The sequence below is a fragment of the Corvus kubaryi genome, unplaced genomic scaffold (genome assembly GCF_017639235.1).
Source record: "Corvus kubaryi isolate FWS band 111438036 unplaced genomic scaffold, C.kubaryi_AGA036_p1.0 37361, whole genome shotgun sequence".
Classification (NCBI taxonomy): Eukaryota; Metazoa; Chordata; class Aves; order Passeriformes; family Corvidae; genus Corvus; species Corvus kubaryi.
In genome coordinates, this window is record NW_024581118.1 from 558,749 (window position 1) to 572,589 (window position 13,841).

At 45.8% G+C, this 13,841-nt stretch overlaps 1 protein-coding gene across 1 annotated transcript; it reads left to right on the top strand.

Annotated features, from left to right (window-relative positions):
* Nucleotides 1–491: 491 nt before the first annotated feature.
* Nucleotides 492–12,646, top strand: TSEN15 (tRNA splicing endonuclease subunit 15). The gene is made up of 4 exons (XM_042033919.1): nt 492–700; nt 1,339–1,420; nt 2,741–2,876; nt 12,199–12,646. Exons 1-4 carry the CDS (start codon nt 536–538, stop codon nt 12,401–12,403), a joined length of 588 nt encoding a protein of 195 aa, XP_041889853.1. The 5' UTR covers nt 492–535; the 3' UTR covers nt 12,404–12,646.
* Nucleotides 12,647–13,841: the final 1,195 nt, after the last annotated feature.

The window sequence follows — 13,841 nt, forward strand, 5'->3', positions numbered from 1 at the left end:
CTCAAAATTCCTTGAATTAGACTGGCCCAAATACGACTTCCTGTGGCTACAAACCACATATGGGTTACATACATATAGACCAATTTGCATTGATGCTTTATTATAGAATAGCCAGTGTTTGAAATGTATCAGAAGAGACACTGAGACAGATGCAGCTGGTAAGCCAGACCTGGGACATTTGGCATTAGGTAAAGCATATTCTCATTAGAAGTCAGAGAGATTTCTAGTGAAACAGTCCAAAGTGCTTTTAATAGCAATACCTTGAATTCATGTCCCTAACATGCAATCTATAAAAGCTCTGGACACTGCAGATTGATAACGTATTCGTTGCTTTGGAGCCTTTAGAAGAAGGGACCGTGAAAGGAATACACATATATTTCATTTAAAGGGTTTAAAAGCCTTTGGCCATGGCTGGGGAGGGGGGGTAGGAACGGAGCGGAGGCGGAACGGTCGGGGCGGCGCGGCAGTTTCCGGGAAGCGCTGGGGTGCGCGGCGTCGCCCGGAGTGAAGCCGCGTTGCACACAGGCGGGAGAGCATGGAGCCGGCGGCCGGGCCGGGCCGGGGGAACATTTACCCGGCCCCGGGGGGCGAGCGGGGCACCGACCCGGGCCAGGGCTCCTCCGCGGCCGGGCGGGCCCCGGGGGCACAGGACAGCTGGTCGGGGGCGGCTGGCGGCAACTGGATCACGACTCACCCCACGGTAGGCCGGGCCAGGGGTCTCTTGGTCTCTCGGGGGTCCCGCTCTCCCTCCAGGACCCCGCAGGATTCCCCCCTCGCGGCTCTTGAGGTGCACGTGGGGTCCCCCCAGGAGGGTTCTGGGGGAAGATGCCAATATAATCTATTATATTGTGTGTATCGAGCGGGACTCCGGCCCGTGGGGTAGTTGGGGAATGCCACTGCTGGCAGGGATGGAGGTTATAAATTATGGAATCCCGGCTGGGAAATGTAAATGCTTTAAACTTCGACTCCATCTTAATTTTTACCACACCGAAAACATGGAGGTGTTTAATTTGGCCATCGTCTTATATTCATGTGCTGCAGCAAAAATAGGTAAAATTATTTACCCCAAAATAGGTAAAATTCCACAAAGCTAGAGCTGTTCCAGAAATAGTTGTGATTCCTCTTGTATTTGTTTGTTTTGCTTGCTTTTTTAAAGTGCTAAAATATGGGAAATGCGGAAAAAAGAGCTTTTGAGATACTGTCAGAAAACAAGTCCTGCTTTTTGATTGCCTTAAAGCTGGTGTGAGATTCCAGTGTCTCTGCTGGCTGTAGAGATGGTGTGTGCATTCTTAGTATAATCTGTGCTTTCCTTCACTGACGTTCCTCTTTGGGTCTCAGTTCACAGAAATGATGTCACTTGATGTATCTGACAGCACTCAAGTCTATGCTGCCTTTCTGGTGTACCTGGACCTCTTAGAAGGTAAATCAAGGAAGCGACTGTGTCCCAACAAATGTTTTTGCCCTTAGGACCTGTTAAATTAATTGTTTGCACTGGGACAGGACCTTTCCTACAAAGTCCTTGGTGCCCATTTTGAGACTTTTTGTGCTGAAAGTTTCTATCCTCTGCCTCCCTGGAGCCTGTGCAAAGATGAGGACCCATTTCATCCAGCAGTTCCAGGTGCAGGTGTTCCAGGGCAAAGGCAGTCAGCATGGAAAAAAGAGCAAAAGAGGAGTAGGGGAAGGAAAAGGAATGTAGGAAGGTGAAGTGACAAGTTCAGTGATTGAGCTTGTGATAATCTTCACTTGTAGATTAATGTGAAGTTACTCACATAACAGTGTTTCACCAAAGTCACCATTTAGCAAATGGCTGCTGTGTGCTGGCCTGTTTTCTGGAAAGGGGGGTGATTCCTCTAGCAAAGAAGATAATTTTCAAGTGTGGTAGCAGTAATTCATAACCATTGTAGTAATATAATATAACAATATAGTAATTTATAACAAACCGTAGGTGGTGTGCTTAGGGCCATGGCTTGGTGGAGGACCTGGCAGTGTCAGGTCAGTGGTGGGACTCAATGATCTTAGAGGGCTTTTCCAGCCAAAACGATCCTGTGAAATCTAGTGTAGTCATCTGGTGTCTGCTCACAGTGAGGCAGAGTTATGTGATATATAAACTTCTGCCTGGATTCTTCTAGGTTGGCTTTATTGAAAAGGGACGGTGAGTAGGCAGCCAGCCAGCCTAAGAAAAATATTTCAGGTTTCCTTGGAGCCTGGTGCTTCTCAAGGTCAGGGAAGGGAGGGATTTTACAGTCCAGAAATTACTGTATCTGTTGCTGTTACACCTCTGAAGAAAATTCCTTAATAGTCTTTAAAAGAAGATTTCTCTAGTTCTGTGGCAAAAACTTCAGCAGGAGGTTAGAACTTTGTGTTATCATTAACCATGCTTTTAGCACCTGTTCTTCACAGTTCAGGGTGCTGATGAAGTCCACGTTTGGGTTACAGTGCTACAGATGACTAAAGCTGCATGGTTTTGTCTTCTTTTTGCCTTTCGAAGAGGAGCTTTGTCAGACAGATCCCTGCTTACCCATCTATCAGTGCAGCTCTGGAGCAAGCAGTCTGGTCCTGCTCTGTGGGTTTCTTTAGCAGGATTGCTTCTCAGGAGGGGAATTTGGCAGATGAGTGGAGTTTTCCTGTGGGGAGGGAAAACAAAACCTTAGATGTTAACTTAAATACTGCATTTGTTATTTGACTGATTAAAACTTCTGTTTTGTGTTCTGCCCCTCTTATCCCCGACGAACGTTTCTAGGGAGGAACTGGCATGAGGTGCAGCCCGTGGGAGTGGTAGAGCTGCAGCTGGTGTGCTTGCATGCCCGTGCCAGGGAGCAGGAGGGGCTCCAGGTGATGGTGCCGGTGCCTGCACACATCCTGATCAGCCACGAGAGGTGAGGGTGTGCTCACTGCTTGTCTCGGGTTTCCACTGACAGAAAACGGAGCACAGATACATTTTACAGGCTGGTGATGGCTTGGTCAAGAGGGAAAGGAGGAAACAGAGGAACATCGGAGGAAAGCAGAGTTATTTTGGGTGCTGCAGACATACAGGCAGCTTGGAACATTAAGGAAATCTCAACTTTGCATCAGTCTCTGTCTCTCCCTGTCTGGAAGTGGTTCTCGGGGGTCAGCTTCCCGCAGCAACCGATGCCCACTGATAAACACTTCCTGTTGTCTGGAGTTGTGTATGTGCTAGGAGAAAACAGTGGACACCAAAGTATGTGTTTGAGAGACAAGGTTAGACACAGCTTATGTTTTGAACATTCTTGTGCTGATTTTGTAGTCTGGGAAATGTAGCAATGCTTCGTTGCTGGACTTGAAAGGACCTAAGAGGAAAGAAATCTTCTCAGAGCTGCCTAAGAATCAGCTTTTTTTATTGTCAAATTTGTGGATAAGCCTTGTGTGGTTTGGTTTGCTTTTGCTTTGAAACTATAATTTGGCTACTTTGAACAGGAAACTCCTTTTACTTTAGATGTAGAGTCTCACATGCCTGTGATTTTCAACTTAATTTCCTCACACATACAAGAGCAATTCTTCAAGCAGAAGACAGCACAGCCATGAATTTGTTACATTACAGATATTTGCGGCCTAGAAAATTTCCACTACAGTAGTTTTACAGTCTATTTTAACTGGCCTCTAGAGCGGCCTCAGACACACAGTATGATTTACTCTCTGATAAAGACTGCCTTCTCTGACTGGTATTTGCCATGATGACTCTGAAGACCTGGACTATTTCAGCTGCATCATATGGTTGTACATTTTTCAGTTTCTTCTGTTCCCACTCCTGCTAGGAGCTGCCCCAGAGCTGACTTTACAAATCTTACTGGTTTTTGCTGCTTCCTCTTGCTCTGTGGGCAGCAGCCTGACACAGTGGTAGGTAGCTAGTTAATTGCGCTTATTAGATGTGCGTGTGCACTTTAGGAGTGATGTTTTTGCATTTTATTTTGGGTTTTAGAAGTGACAAATCAATGTCTTGCTGACAGACTTTTATCATCATTTTGCTGTTTGTTGGGTGAGGGGGAAGAAAATTATTTACTAGGTATTGATGTGGTTTAGTACTGTTTTTGTGCTGAAAAAAGTATTATATTTGCAAGTGTTGGTCAACCACTCTTGTGGGCTTGGTGCTGCAGAGAAATGTGATGTGATCTCCACAGCAAGCGGGAGGGGGGGGTGTGTGGGTGTGTGTGTGTGTGTGAAAGGGACACGCTGCAACTCTCAGCTTTTAGGATTTTAGGTGGTAATAAGAAGGCAGCCAGTGAGGATGTGGAATCTTTGAGGAATTCCACCTACGTGCTGAGCTGTTGTGCTTGGTTAATTTAGTGTATTTCCACCTGGGCTGAAAACTTGGATTCCTGGCATTAGGTCAAGGCCAGGAGTATGTTCTGATTGACTTTTGATGACAGATATTCCACTGCATGCATGTCCTATCTTTTACTGTGTCATTGGAGCTTTTCATGGGGAGCCTCTGCACTTGTTTGTTCTGTGGTGATGCTGTTTGCTCTGCCTCTGGCACTGGAGTGTCTGGAATCCAGTACTGGAAGGATGTGTGGTGGAGAGGCAAAGAGTGAATGCATCACATTGATTAAAAGTACAGTTTGTGACTAGGGTTTGCTGCAGAGCAACTACATAGGGTGTGCTGTCACTAAAATGAGCTGAATCCCAGGCTGCAGTGCCAGGTCCGTCCATAAAAGCCTGTATGTGCTCAGTATTCATGGATGTTGTCAGGCTGGGAGGTTGTATTTGTGTACAACACTTGTATTTGTGGTATTGAACGTGCATCTGCATTTTGTTCAAAGCAGCACTTTGGGGTTTTGTGTTACTTGCTAAAAGCAGGGGAGGAGGTATGAGTACAAGTGAATGCAGCTCACTTAGTGTTGAAAATAAGCCCTTGGAGGGATTTGGGAAGGTGAAAATGTTCTGTCTCTATTTCTGGACCTGGAATTGTGCTAACTGCAAAAGAAGCCAGTAACACCAGCAGCACTTCCTTGTTTAACCAGTAAGGCCTGGGTGGGGTTTGGAAGTGACATCTTGAAATCAGACTTCCATCTTCATTCCACTCTGTATTTTTCTTATTGGTGGAAGGAAGAAAGTGATTCACAGAAAGTAATGGATTTTAGTACTATGGATGTGCTAAAAAAGATCTCATATTTGCAAATACTAGTCAGTCACTCTTGTGGGCTTGGTCTTCCAGAGAAATATAGGGATGGTTCTCTTCTTCAAATCCACATCAGCCAAGCTTTGCCTTCCAGGTGTCTCATGAAGTTCCCTACTTGGCTGCCACTGAGAAGTGTGTCCTTAAAAGGCCACAGGAAAGTTGCTGTGGAAATTACCAGCAGGACACCTAGGCAAATGACAAATATGAGTACCCTACAAAAAGTCTATTCAATGTTTTTTAGCCTATTACAAGATTTCATCATGTCCAGTTTGAGCGTGACAATTAACTGCTGAAGGCAAAAGCTGTTCTGCTTCCTAAGCTCACTGTCCGCTTCTGCAGAGCTGGGTGGAAGCTGCTCATCCAACCCTGGCAGGGTAGGGCTGCACAGGAACCCACCGAGCTACAGAATTATGGGCTCTGAAGCAAAGAGTAAATGATCTTACACAGTCTTGAGAAGTGGCTTTGTGCTCTGTGTGTTCTTCAGATGAAGATTGCTGAATCTTCTGTGAGTAAAGCCCTGGGGAGTATGATGCAATTTCTGTCTGTCTTGGCCTGCTCTGATTCACACACAGCTGGCTGAGGCTTGGAGAGCCTCTGAATTCAGCAGGGACTCATGCTTGCAGGAGGAGTTTGTAGGTGCATTGGCTGGGATGTGTTTGCTGCTCACTACAACACCTTAGTGCACACCAGGTACCTTGTCGGTACATTCCAGAAATGTGGCTCCCCAGAGTGGAGGAAGCAGTCAAATCCTGGGAATGCTGCTTCAGAGCTGGCAGAAATGACTTGCATAAACCAAGCTCAGCAAGTTAGGAGAGCTCAGAGTGTTGACAGCTGGATTTTTTAGATAGCCTGGAAAGCCTTGATCCTTCAAGGACCAGGGAGTTAGGTCCCAGATCTAATAGAATTGGGCACTGTCTGTCCTAGACAAATAACCTTGTCTAAGCAAAATGTTTCAGATAAAATGTCAGATTAAATGACACGTCACTGCTCTGTTTGTATTTTGCATGCAAGTGTTGGAAATGAGGGATGAAGTTGCCTGAGGTAATGGAGACCTGCGAAGTTTGGGAAAGGCTTATTCTGTTAAAATGCTAACTTACTTTACAAAAAAGCAATACGTGAATGTTTTGTTTTAAAGCTGATAAGTGTCCTGAGAAGGAAATCTGAGGACTGGAATTTACTGTCTTCAAAGTCTGTAGATGGTGAAATAAATCTTACTATAAACTGAAAAATCCTGTTATTTCAAAGCACTGGAAGTGTGACGTGCGTCTTGCATCCTCTTCACAATTTTGTCAGTAACTCCCTTGCTATAGGCATAATTTACTCATTCAGTAAATTACACATTGAAAATGTAGTTAGTGGCTCCTAAATGCAAGCTCTTTATTAGTATTTTTCATTTAATTAATTTAATATTTTAAATGAGACTGATGCAGCTCCCACAGCAGACTTGGTTATGCAGTACTGTGACTGAGCATCCAGTAGTAAGTGTGTCCTGTAGAACTTTGCTGAACTTTGATACCTCCCTTTTGCATGGTTTGTCTTGTTTTCTTCTTGAACTTCCATGGAAAAAGATACTTATGTTCCTCGGGGTTTCAATTCCTTCTCCTGACCAGTGTGGCACGTGGTGTTTTATTTGCATTTATTTTTTCTTTCCATTACAAAAACTGAGTTTCTTCTAGCATTCCCTGTCCATGTGTTTTGGGAACAAGTCCCAAGGACTAGTGGTGTGCATTTACACGTTCTCCCAGCTCCACGTGCTCCTTCCCACATATTTCAAGGCACTGGGTTAATGCTGCTGCCTGCCCTGCAGCAGGGTCTGGAGCAGCATTCCTGATTGTGAACTGTGCTAAAGTTTGCACTGCTGGCTAAATCCAAGGAACTGTGCTCTCTGGGAGGTTCCTGTGCTATGGTGCTGACCCAGGCTGGGACAATGGCATGCTCCAGTACCTGGGGTAATGATCTCTGAAGTGGCACAGAGACCAACTTGTGTGCACTCTGCAGCCCTGCCTGGCGAGCAGGGGAGGGAGCTGTTCGGGCTGGCCAAGCCTGCAAGGAATTATTCATCCAAGTATAAAGGGCAGATTGAAAGCCTTTGGCTTTTATGGGATGGAAGGCAGTAGTTCCATTTCAGCTCAGTGGAGCTCTATGCAACCTCCATAAAACTGCTCTGAGCTTGCAGAGTGATGCTGCTTCTCATAGGCACTGCATGGGATGTGTCTCTGAAATGCTCTTTTGTTTATCACAGAACTTGCTGCTTGAATTCTTTCCTATATGATTCTGCCCTTTGTTGGTTTCTGCAGAGTCAATTGAAACCTCAGGGTCACCAGCTGTACACCTGGTTCTTTCTTCCAGAGAAAAGGGCAGTGTTATTTTCTTGGGAGCAGATATTGGTAAACACAGCACAGATTTCTGATGGGTGTTGAGGGCCTACTTAGTGCAAAATTAAGATGGGAGAAGGATGCAACATTCCCCTCTGCTCTCTCGATGGATTTGTATGGATTTTCTTGTTTTGGGATTTATTTTATTTTAAAGATATTAATTGCCACAGTAATAGAGGACCAGGTCAATTCACTGCCATCATTAGGTTTGAATGCAGCAGTAAAGACAGATGCAGGATGACATTGCTAGTGCTGTTCCCTTAGCTGCAGTGCTCCTTGCACAATGTTAAGTAAGCTAAACCTGCTTCTATGACTAATTCTTTGGTAGAAAAAAGCAATCCCTACTGACTCTAGTCTGTAGATAACTAGAAAGCCTTTTCTAAGCTGTTTTTCTAATGCAAAGTGTTTTAGAAATGCCAGCTCTTTGGATAACAGAGTGTTTGAGGTGAAGTCCTTTGCATCTCCTAGAGCATGAGGTGAATGTGAGTTTGCTTCCTGGGTGGAAAATGAGGGCTTTGTCCTGCTTGCATTTGGCCTGGTGGGAGCAGATCTGGATTTGAGTAAACATGCAGGCACCACCAGGTTTTAGAGCTGGGCTTTCAAATTACACTGGAACCTTTGCACTGCATGATCTCCAACAAAGGAGAATTCTTACAAAAATACTTAGTCTTATTCTACTTGTGTACATTCTATAAAACTTTAGAGTGTTTCTTGTGGTGTCTGTATTCCCCTAACTTCAGTTATTTTTCCTTCACAATGCCTTTGTTCAAGAGGTACCTTTTTTGTGTGGGACGCCTAAAGCTTCTGTGCTGCCTGTTTTAACATTCCCTGGCTTTTCATCCTGTGGAGAGGGAGAGGATTGGAAGGAGTAGTTGCAGGGTATTTTAGCTTTGATTTCTCACTGTGCATGCAGCAGCACATTTGATTGTTCTGTGCACCCTCCTGGGGCTGTGGATTTTTTTTTTTTTTACCAGGCAGTCATTGGCATAAATCCCAAGTAGGTGGCATGGGTAGGGTTGTCTGCCTCTGATGTCCATTGCCAGGCTGAGCCTATGGGTGAACATATGCTCAGGTGATGGAGTGTTTTGTCTGCTGTCCTTGAGGAGGTGATAAAGTGACACAGTGCATTCTTCCAGCACAGGCTTTACTTGAGACTGTAGTGAAAACGTGCTGAGCTTGTACTCAGACCCTGAAGAACAGCAGGAACTATTGCACAGCTGTACCTTTTCTTGTGTCAAGTCTCTCCTTTCTGCTGAAAACTGGGTGTGTGTACAGTGGAGTGGGCATGCTGGAATTCCTGTGGAAAAGGAGGAACCAGAGAGAGCCAGTCCATGCCAAAGGCTTAACCCCACAGTTTCTGTGGGGCTCACACTGTTGGAGCACAGCTGGGGAACCAAGCCCAGAGTGGTCGTGGGCCCCTTGGTGTCAGTGTTCCATCAGTTATCAGTGGTTCCAGAGTGTGTCCTGACACACACCTGTGACCCAGGGGGAAAGGCTGCTCAGGGTGCGGGGGAATGAAGGTAGTCAAGGCTGTTGGCATCTGCCAGGCTACTGGATGCACTGAATTCCTCTGTTCCACTGATGTTTGACACTTTCAGAAACATTAAATCCACTTTTTTAAAAGCAAATTCATCTTTTATAGTTGTCATCCTCTGTATGGTGTAGCAGATTGTACTGGTCATTAAGGAGCTTATTGGTAGCCATTAACTGGGTACTTTGAATCAGATGGACCCGTTGGGGGGGTGTTACCACATGGACTTCATTTCCATCATTGACTTCAGCTGTTGTGTGGGACGGGCAGGCTTAAGGGCTGTTTCCCTTGAAATAAAGGCTTCTTGCCTTGTTTAGGATGTCAAACGTGCATTCTTTGAATTTGAGAAGGCCAACAACACTTCATGCTTTCTTTATTTTTCTATAGACAGCGTTAGAGGCATTGAAAGGATTACAAAAGCTATATGTTTCCTGCAGTATTTCTTCCTGCTCATGGCAGGCAGCAAGTGCAGTGAAATCAGAGGTTCTGAGGCTCCTTTGCAATGTCTGCTGGTGCAGAGGGATATTGTGAGCAGGCTGGACACAGAGGCTGCTGGGGATGCCTTCAGGGGAGGAGGGCAAGGGATTGGCATCTGACACAGACTTCCTGAATTCCAAAGCTTATCCCTCTAAAAGATAGCCTCTCACCACTTTGCAGATGTGCTGCAGTGCACTGTGGCTCCTGTGGTATGCATGAATGAGAGCCCTTGTCTTGGGGCTGCCTGTGTGGAGGGAAGGGGGAAGAGGAAAAGGGTGCATTTGCAGTTGTCATTCTTCATCTGTGGACAACAGAGTTAGCAGATCATCCTGATGCAATGGCATGTCTTTGTGCTCCTTACATAAATCCTGGAACTCTTGTCTCCTGAAAAGGAAGAAGAAATGCGAAGAAATGTCATTAATCTGTTGTCAGGACCTGGCTGCTTTTGGGATCATGGGGCATCTTTGAAGTCCTAGTTGCTAAATGGGGGGAAATAAAGTTTCAGGTGTCTGTGCTTGGCAGTAGAAAACAAGAGTACCAGAAATGCAGATCTAAGGCCTCAGTGTTCCATCCCTGCTCCTAATAGACTATGAGGAAAACCAGTGACAGGTATTAAAGAAAATAGGAAGGAGCTTCTGCCCTGGCTGGCAGGTGAATCCAGGCCTCTGCCTGACTCTAGTCCCAGATAGAGCAATGTCCACACTCAGCACAAGTTTGGTTTCTTTGGCTCCCAAAATATCTCTTCTGGGTAGCTGTGCCCTTTAATTTGGCACTTTGTCATTAATTCTATATTGCATTCCTAGGAGAAAGAGAGATTAATGTCCACTGCTTCATGGATTGTTCTTTCCTCAGGGGTCTCTGCCAGCAGTCTGGCCTCACCAACTTAGAGCTTTCTCCAGATACTTGGCTGCTGAGGGTGGTGAGGCCCTGGCACAGGCTGCCCAGAGAAGCTGTGGCTATCCCTGGAAATGTCCAAGGCCAGCTTGGACAGGGCTTGGAGCAACCTGAGATACTGGAAATATCCCTGCCCATGGATGGAACTGGATGAGCTTTAAGGTCCCCTCCAACACTGATCATTTCATGATTCTGCATGTGACAATTGGATTCTTGTTCTCTGCGTGTGTCAGGAAGGACATCTGTAGTCTTTTCCCAAGCTCTTGTTCCCTGCCAGGGCTTTGGCAGGACACTGTGGTGCTGGGGGTACCCCTGCAGAGGGGCTGGAAGTGACAGGAGCTGGAGGTGCCAAGCACAGAGTAAGTTACCTGCAGACAGAGCCTATTGAGGTGGTGATGAGCACAGGAGTAGGTGTCCCATTGCCCGAAGGAGTCTCTTGCAGTGTTTCTCCTCTGCCAGTGGCCAGCACAGTCTCTCTCACCTTATTTGTTGTGTTGTTAGGAAATGTGCTGATGTGGAAGGGCTAGGATGGGGCTTTTCCCAGCCATGGTATCTCTGTTGCATGAAGTGACTGTTGTGTTGCCTTGCTGTGTGTCTGGGCCAGTGGTGCAGGCAGGAGGAAAGGCCCTCCTGAATTTACCAGGCTAGATTATGCACGGCTCAGAACACAGATGGATCCTTAAGAAGGTCATGGGCTTAACAGCGAGGCTTTCCAGGATGCTGCTCATTCTCTGCTGCATTCCATTTGGCTTTTATTAGAGGATCAAAGGGGTTCTGAGGGAAGATGATGATTGAAGTCTGAAAGCTGCTGCCTTTAGAGAGAGCCCTGTTCTCAGCTGCAGTGCCTGGCCTCAGAGCTGCCTGTGCTCTGCTGGGTGAGCATCTTCATGAGGGTGCATGAAGCCAGGACTGGTTTATCCTGGTGCACAGCTGAACTCCCCCTGGAATGTAACCTGTCCCAGCAATCTCAGAGGAGCCCTCTTGCACCTGACCTGTGGGGGAAGGAGGAAGCTCCCTCTGGTAATGTTCTGTGGGAAGTGTTAGTGTTCTGTCCCTGGGCACCGCACTCCTTCAGGACTTGCTCCCCAGTCGGACCAGGAATCCAGGGACTCCAGGGATCAGTGTTGTCCTGAGCTCTGAACAGAAAAGTAACTGGCATGTTACTCTTAAAATAAGCTAAACAGGAAAAATTGCATAACTTTGTCTTGAGCTTTTAAGGAAGACGTTATTTGTGCTGACTGTCCTGAAGAAGAACATTAGTTTTGTGGCTTCTAGTCTAGACAGGGAGGTAGAGAAGCCTGGCTTGAGCTCCTGGGCCTTCCACAGTCTGGCAGAGACCTGTGGCACAGGGACTGGAAGACTTACCTCTGTAAATAGAACAAGTCTTAATTATTCAGTTCTCCAATTGAACACCAGGTGTTATTTAATTAGATGTCTTATTTAAGTCTACGGAAAACAGGGCCAGTAGAGATTGCCGTGCTAAGATTGTGGTGGATGAGGGATGGCTGAGGCACATGCACACGAGTACACATAAGCAAAGCTTAGAAGCATGTGTTGAGCCATTTCCAGCAGAGATGTGTATAACTGATTCTGTTATTTTCTTTTGTTGCTTGATTACATGACTTTGGATTTTTATCAGAACAGATATTATGCTCACTTTAGTGAAGACAAGTTTGCAGAGTGAAAACAGGCTGAATAAAAATAGGAATGATGCCATTCTACCTTTGTGCCATTGTACGTGGTTGTGGACTCCTTTCTAAGTGATTTTTTTTTTCCTCTCCTAGGTTAAGGGAAATACTGAAGAAAGCCTCTCTCCCTCCAGAGGATCCCAACACCCTGCTGTCAGTTACCTTGGCCGTAGTTGAGACAGACTCCACAATAGTCTACTATAAAATGACTGATGGCTTTGTAATGCCAGATCCTCCTGATGATGCTGAAGATGTAGATAATAAACAGTGGAGGAAGAAAAGAAAGAAACTTTTCAAATGATTAGGACAGAGAAAAAAAAAACATTTCTTAGACACCTGTGCTCAAACCCAAACAAATGCAGGAACTGATGCATGTGAATAAGCGGTGTGCTAAAGTCTGTCTTGGCATATCAAGGATGTGTTCAGGGGGAACAGAGGCTTGTGCAGCTGCCCTGTGTTGAAATGCCATTTGAGGTATGAAGTAGGTCATACTTTGAGACAGATCAGTCCTGACTAATAAATACACTTGGGAAGTGTTTGCAAAGCCTGTGTTTTCTCTCTATCTGGTCAGGTGCATAACAGAATAAACATGTCCTTACCCATACTGTAAATATTGGTTAGAGGTAAGTCTGAAGGGCTTCTGGCAGAACTGAAGGGTTCTGTGGTTTCCAGAGTGTCTTTGTCTTAGCCCTGTCAGAAGCACTCATGCTGCCCCCCAGGTTACATTTCTGAATGTTGGTTTCTTTCCTCTGCTTTTGGAGAAAAGGCTTTTCCACAGAAATACCATATTTTATTTTTTTCCCTGCAGAGGAAAAATGATTATAGCAGCACCAGAGGCAACTAAAACACCAAAGTATGTCACCACCTATGCTGTAAGTGCTCACTAGTTATCTGCTTCAGGCACCAGCTAGGTTTCTAAAGCTGTTGTCATTCCTAGGATTTCTTTTATTATGTCTTTGGACATAGCTTCTGCATATTGAAAGTGATTGCCCAGGAAGTGCTTCAGCTTGGAGTTAAGAGGAAAAAACCTGACTTGTAGTTTCTTCTGCAGGAATTTTCCATGCCTTTTGCATGGAGATTTTCTCCACGTTAGAGTTCCTTGGCAGTCAAATAACATCCCAGAGCAGCTTCTTGAGCACGGGATTGTCCGTGTGACAGCTGTGTGGCCAAGGATCACACGTTCAGAAGGTGAAGCACAAGAGCTCTTTTTTTGCATGGGTAGAAGAATGGGAGAGAATCCAAGAAACCAAGCTGGAAATGAAAGACCATTTAAGCTTTGCTATCCCTGGGACTAGAGTGGGTGTTTCTATGGCTCTGGAGCTTGATGCTAGTTTTGCCAAATGTGCTGGGAGGCAGAATGATCCCACAGGGAGTCTCACCCACCCTTAGAGGAGGTGTGTCACTGTCACCCGGAGCTCTGCAGGACACCTTTGTTCCATACAGCCAGGGGAGACTCGGCATCTGTGGGCTTCAGTTATGGAGAAAAAGAGTTTTTCTTTGCCCTTCTCAGCATTGCTCCCTTCGTGGAGGAAACCATCATTTTACTTTGGTCTGATGCTGTCCTGCCTTGAAGGGGTCCCTGTCTGCTGACTCCTGCCATGCTGCATGTGACTTTGATGTTGATATTTCATGGGATCCATGGCTTATTCCATAAGGCAAGTGTTACACCTGGCTAGGCTGCCTACCACCACGTAAATTGTCCTTGTTACAAGCTGGGAAGTACTTTAGCCCCTCAGGAA

Bases quoted from the DNA above. Each gene is read 5' to 3' on its own strand.
- TSEN15 (XM_042033919.1), top strand. From the start codon at position 536: ATGGAGCCGGCGGCCGGGCCGGGCCGGGGGAACATTTACCCGGCCCCG. The intron at 701-1,338 runs GTAGGCCGGGCC...TTTGGGTCTCAG, and splicing joins GGATCACGACTCACCCCACG to TTCACAGAAATGATGTCACT. The intron at 2,877-12,198 runs GTGAGGGTGTGC...TTCCTCTCCTAG, and splicing joins ATCCTGATCAGCCACGAGAG to GTTAAGGGAAATACTGAAGA.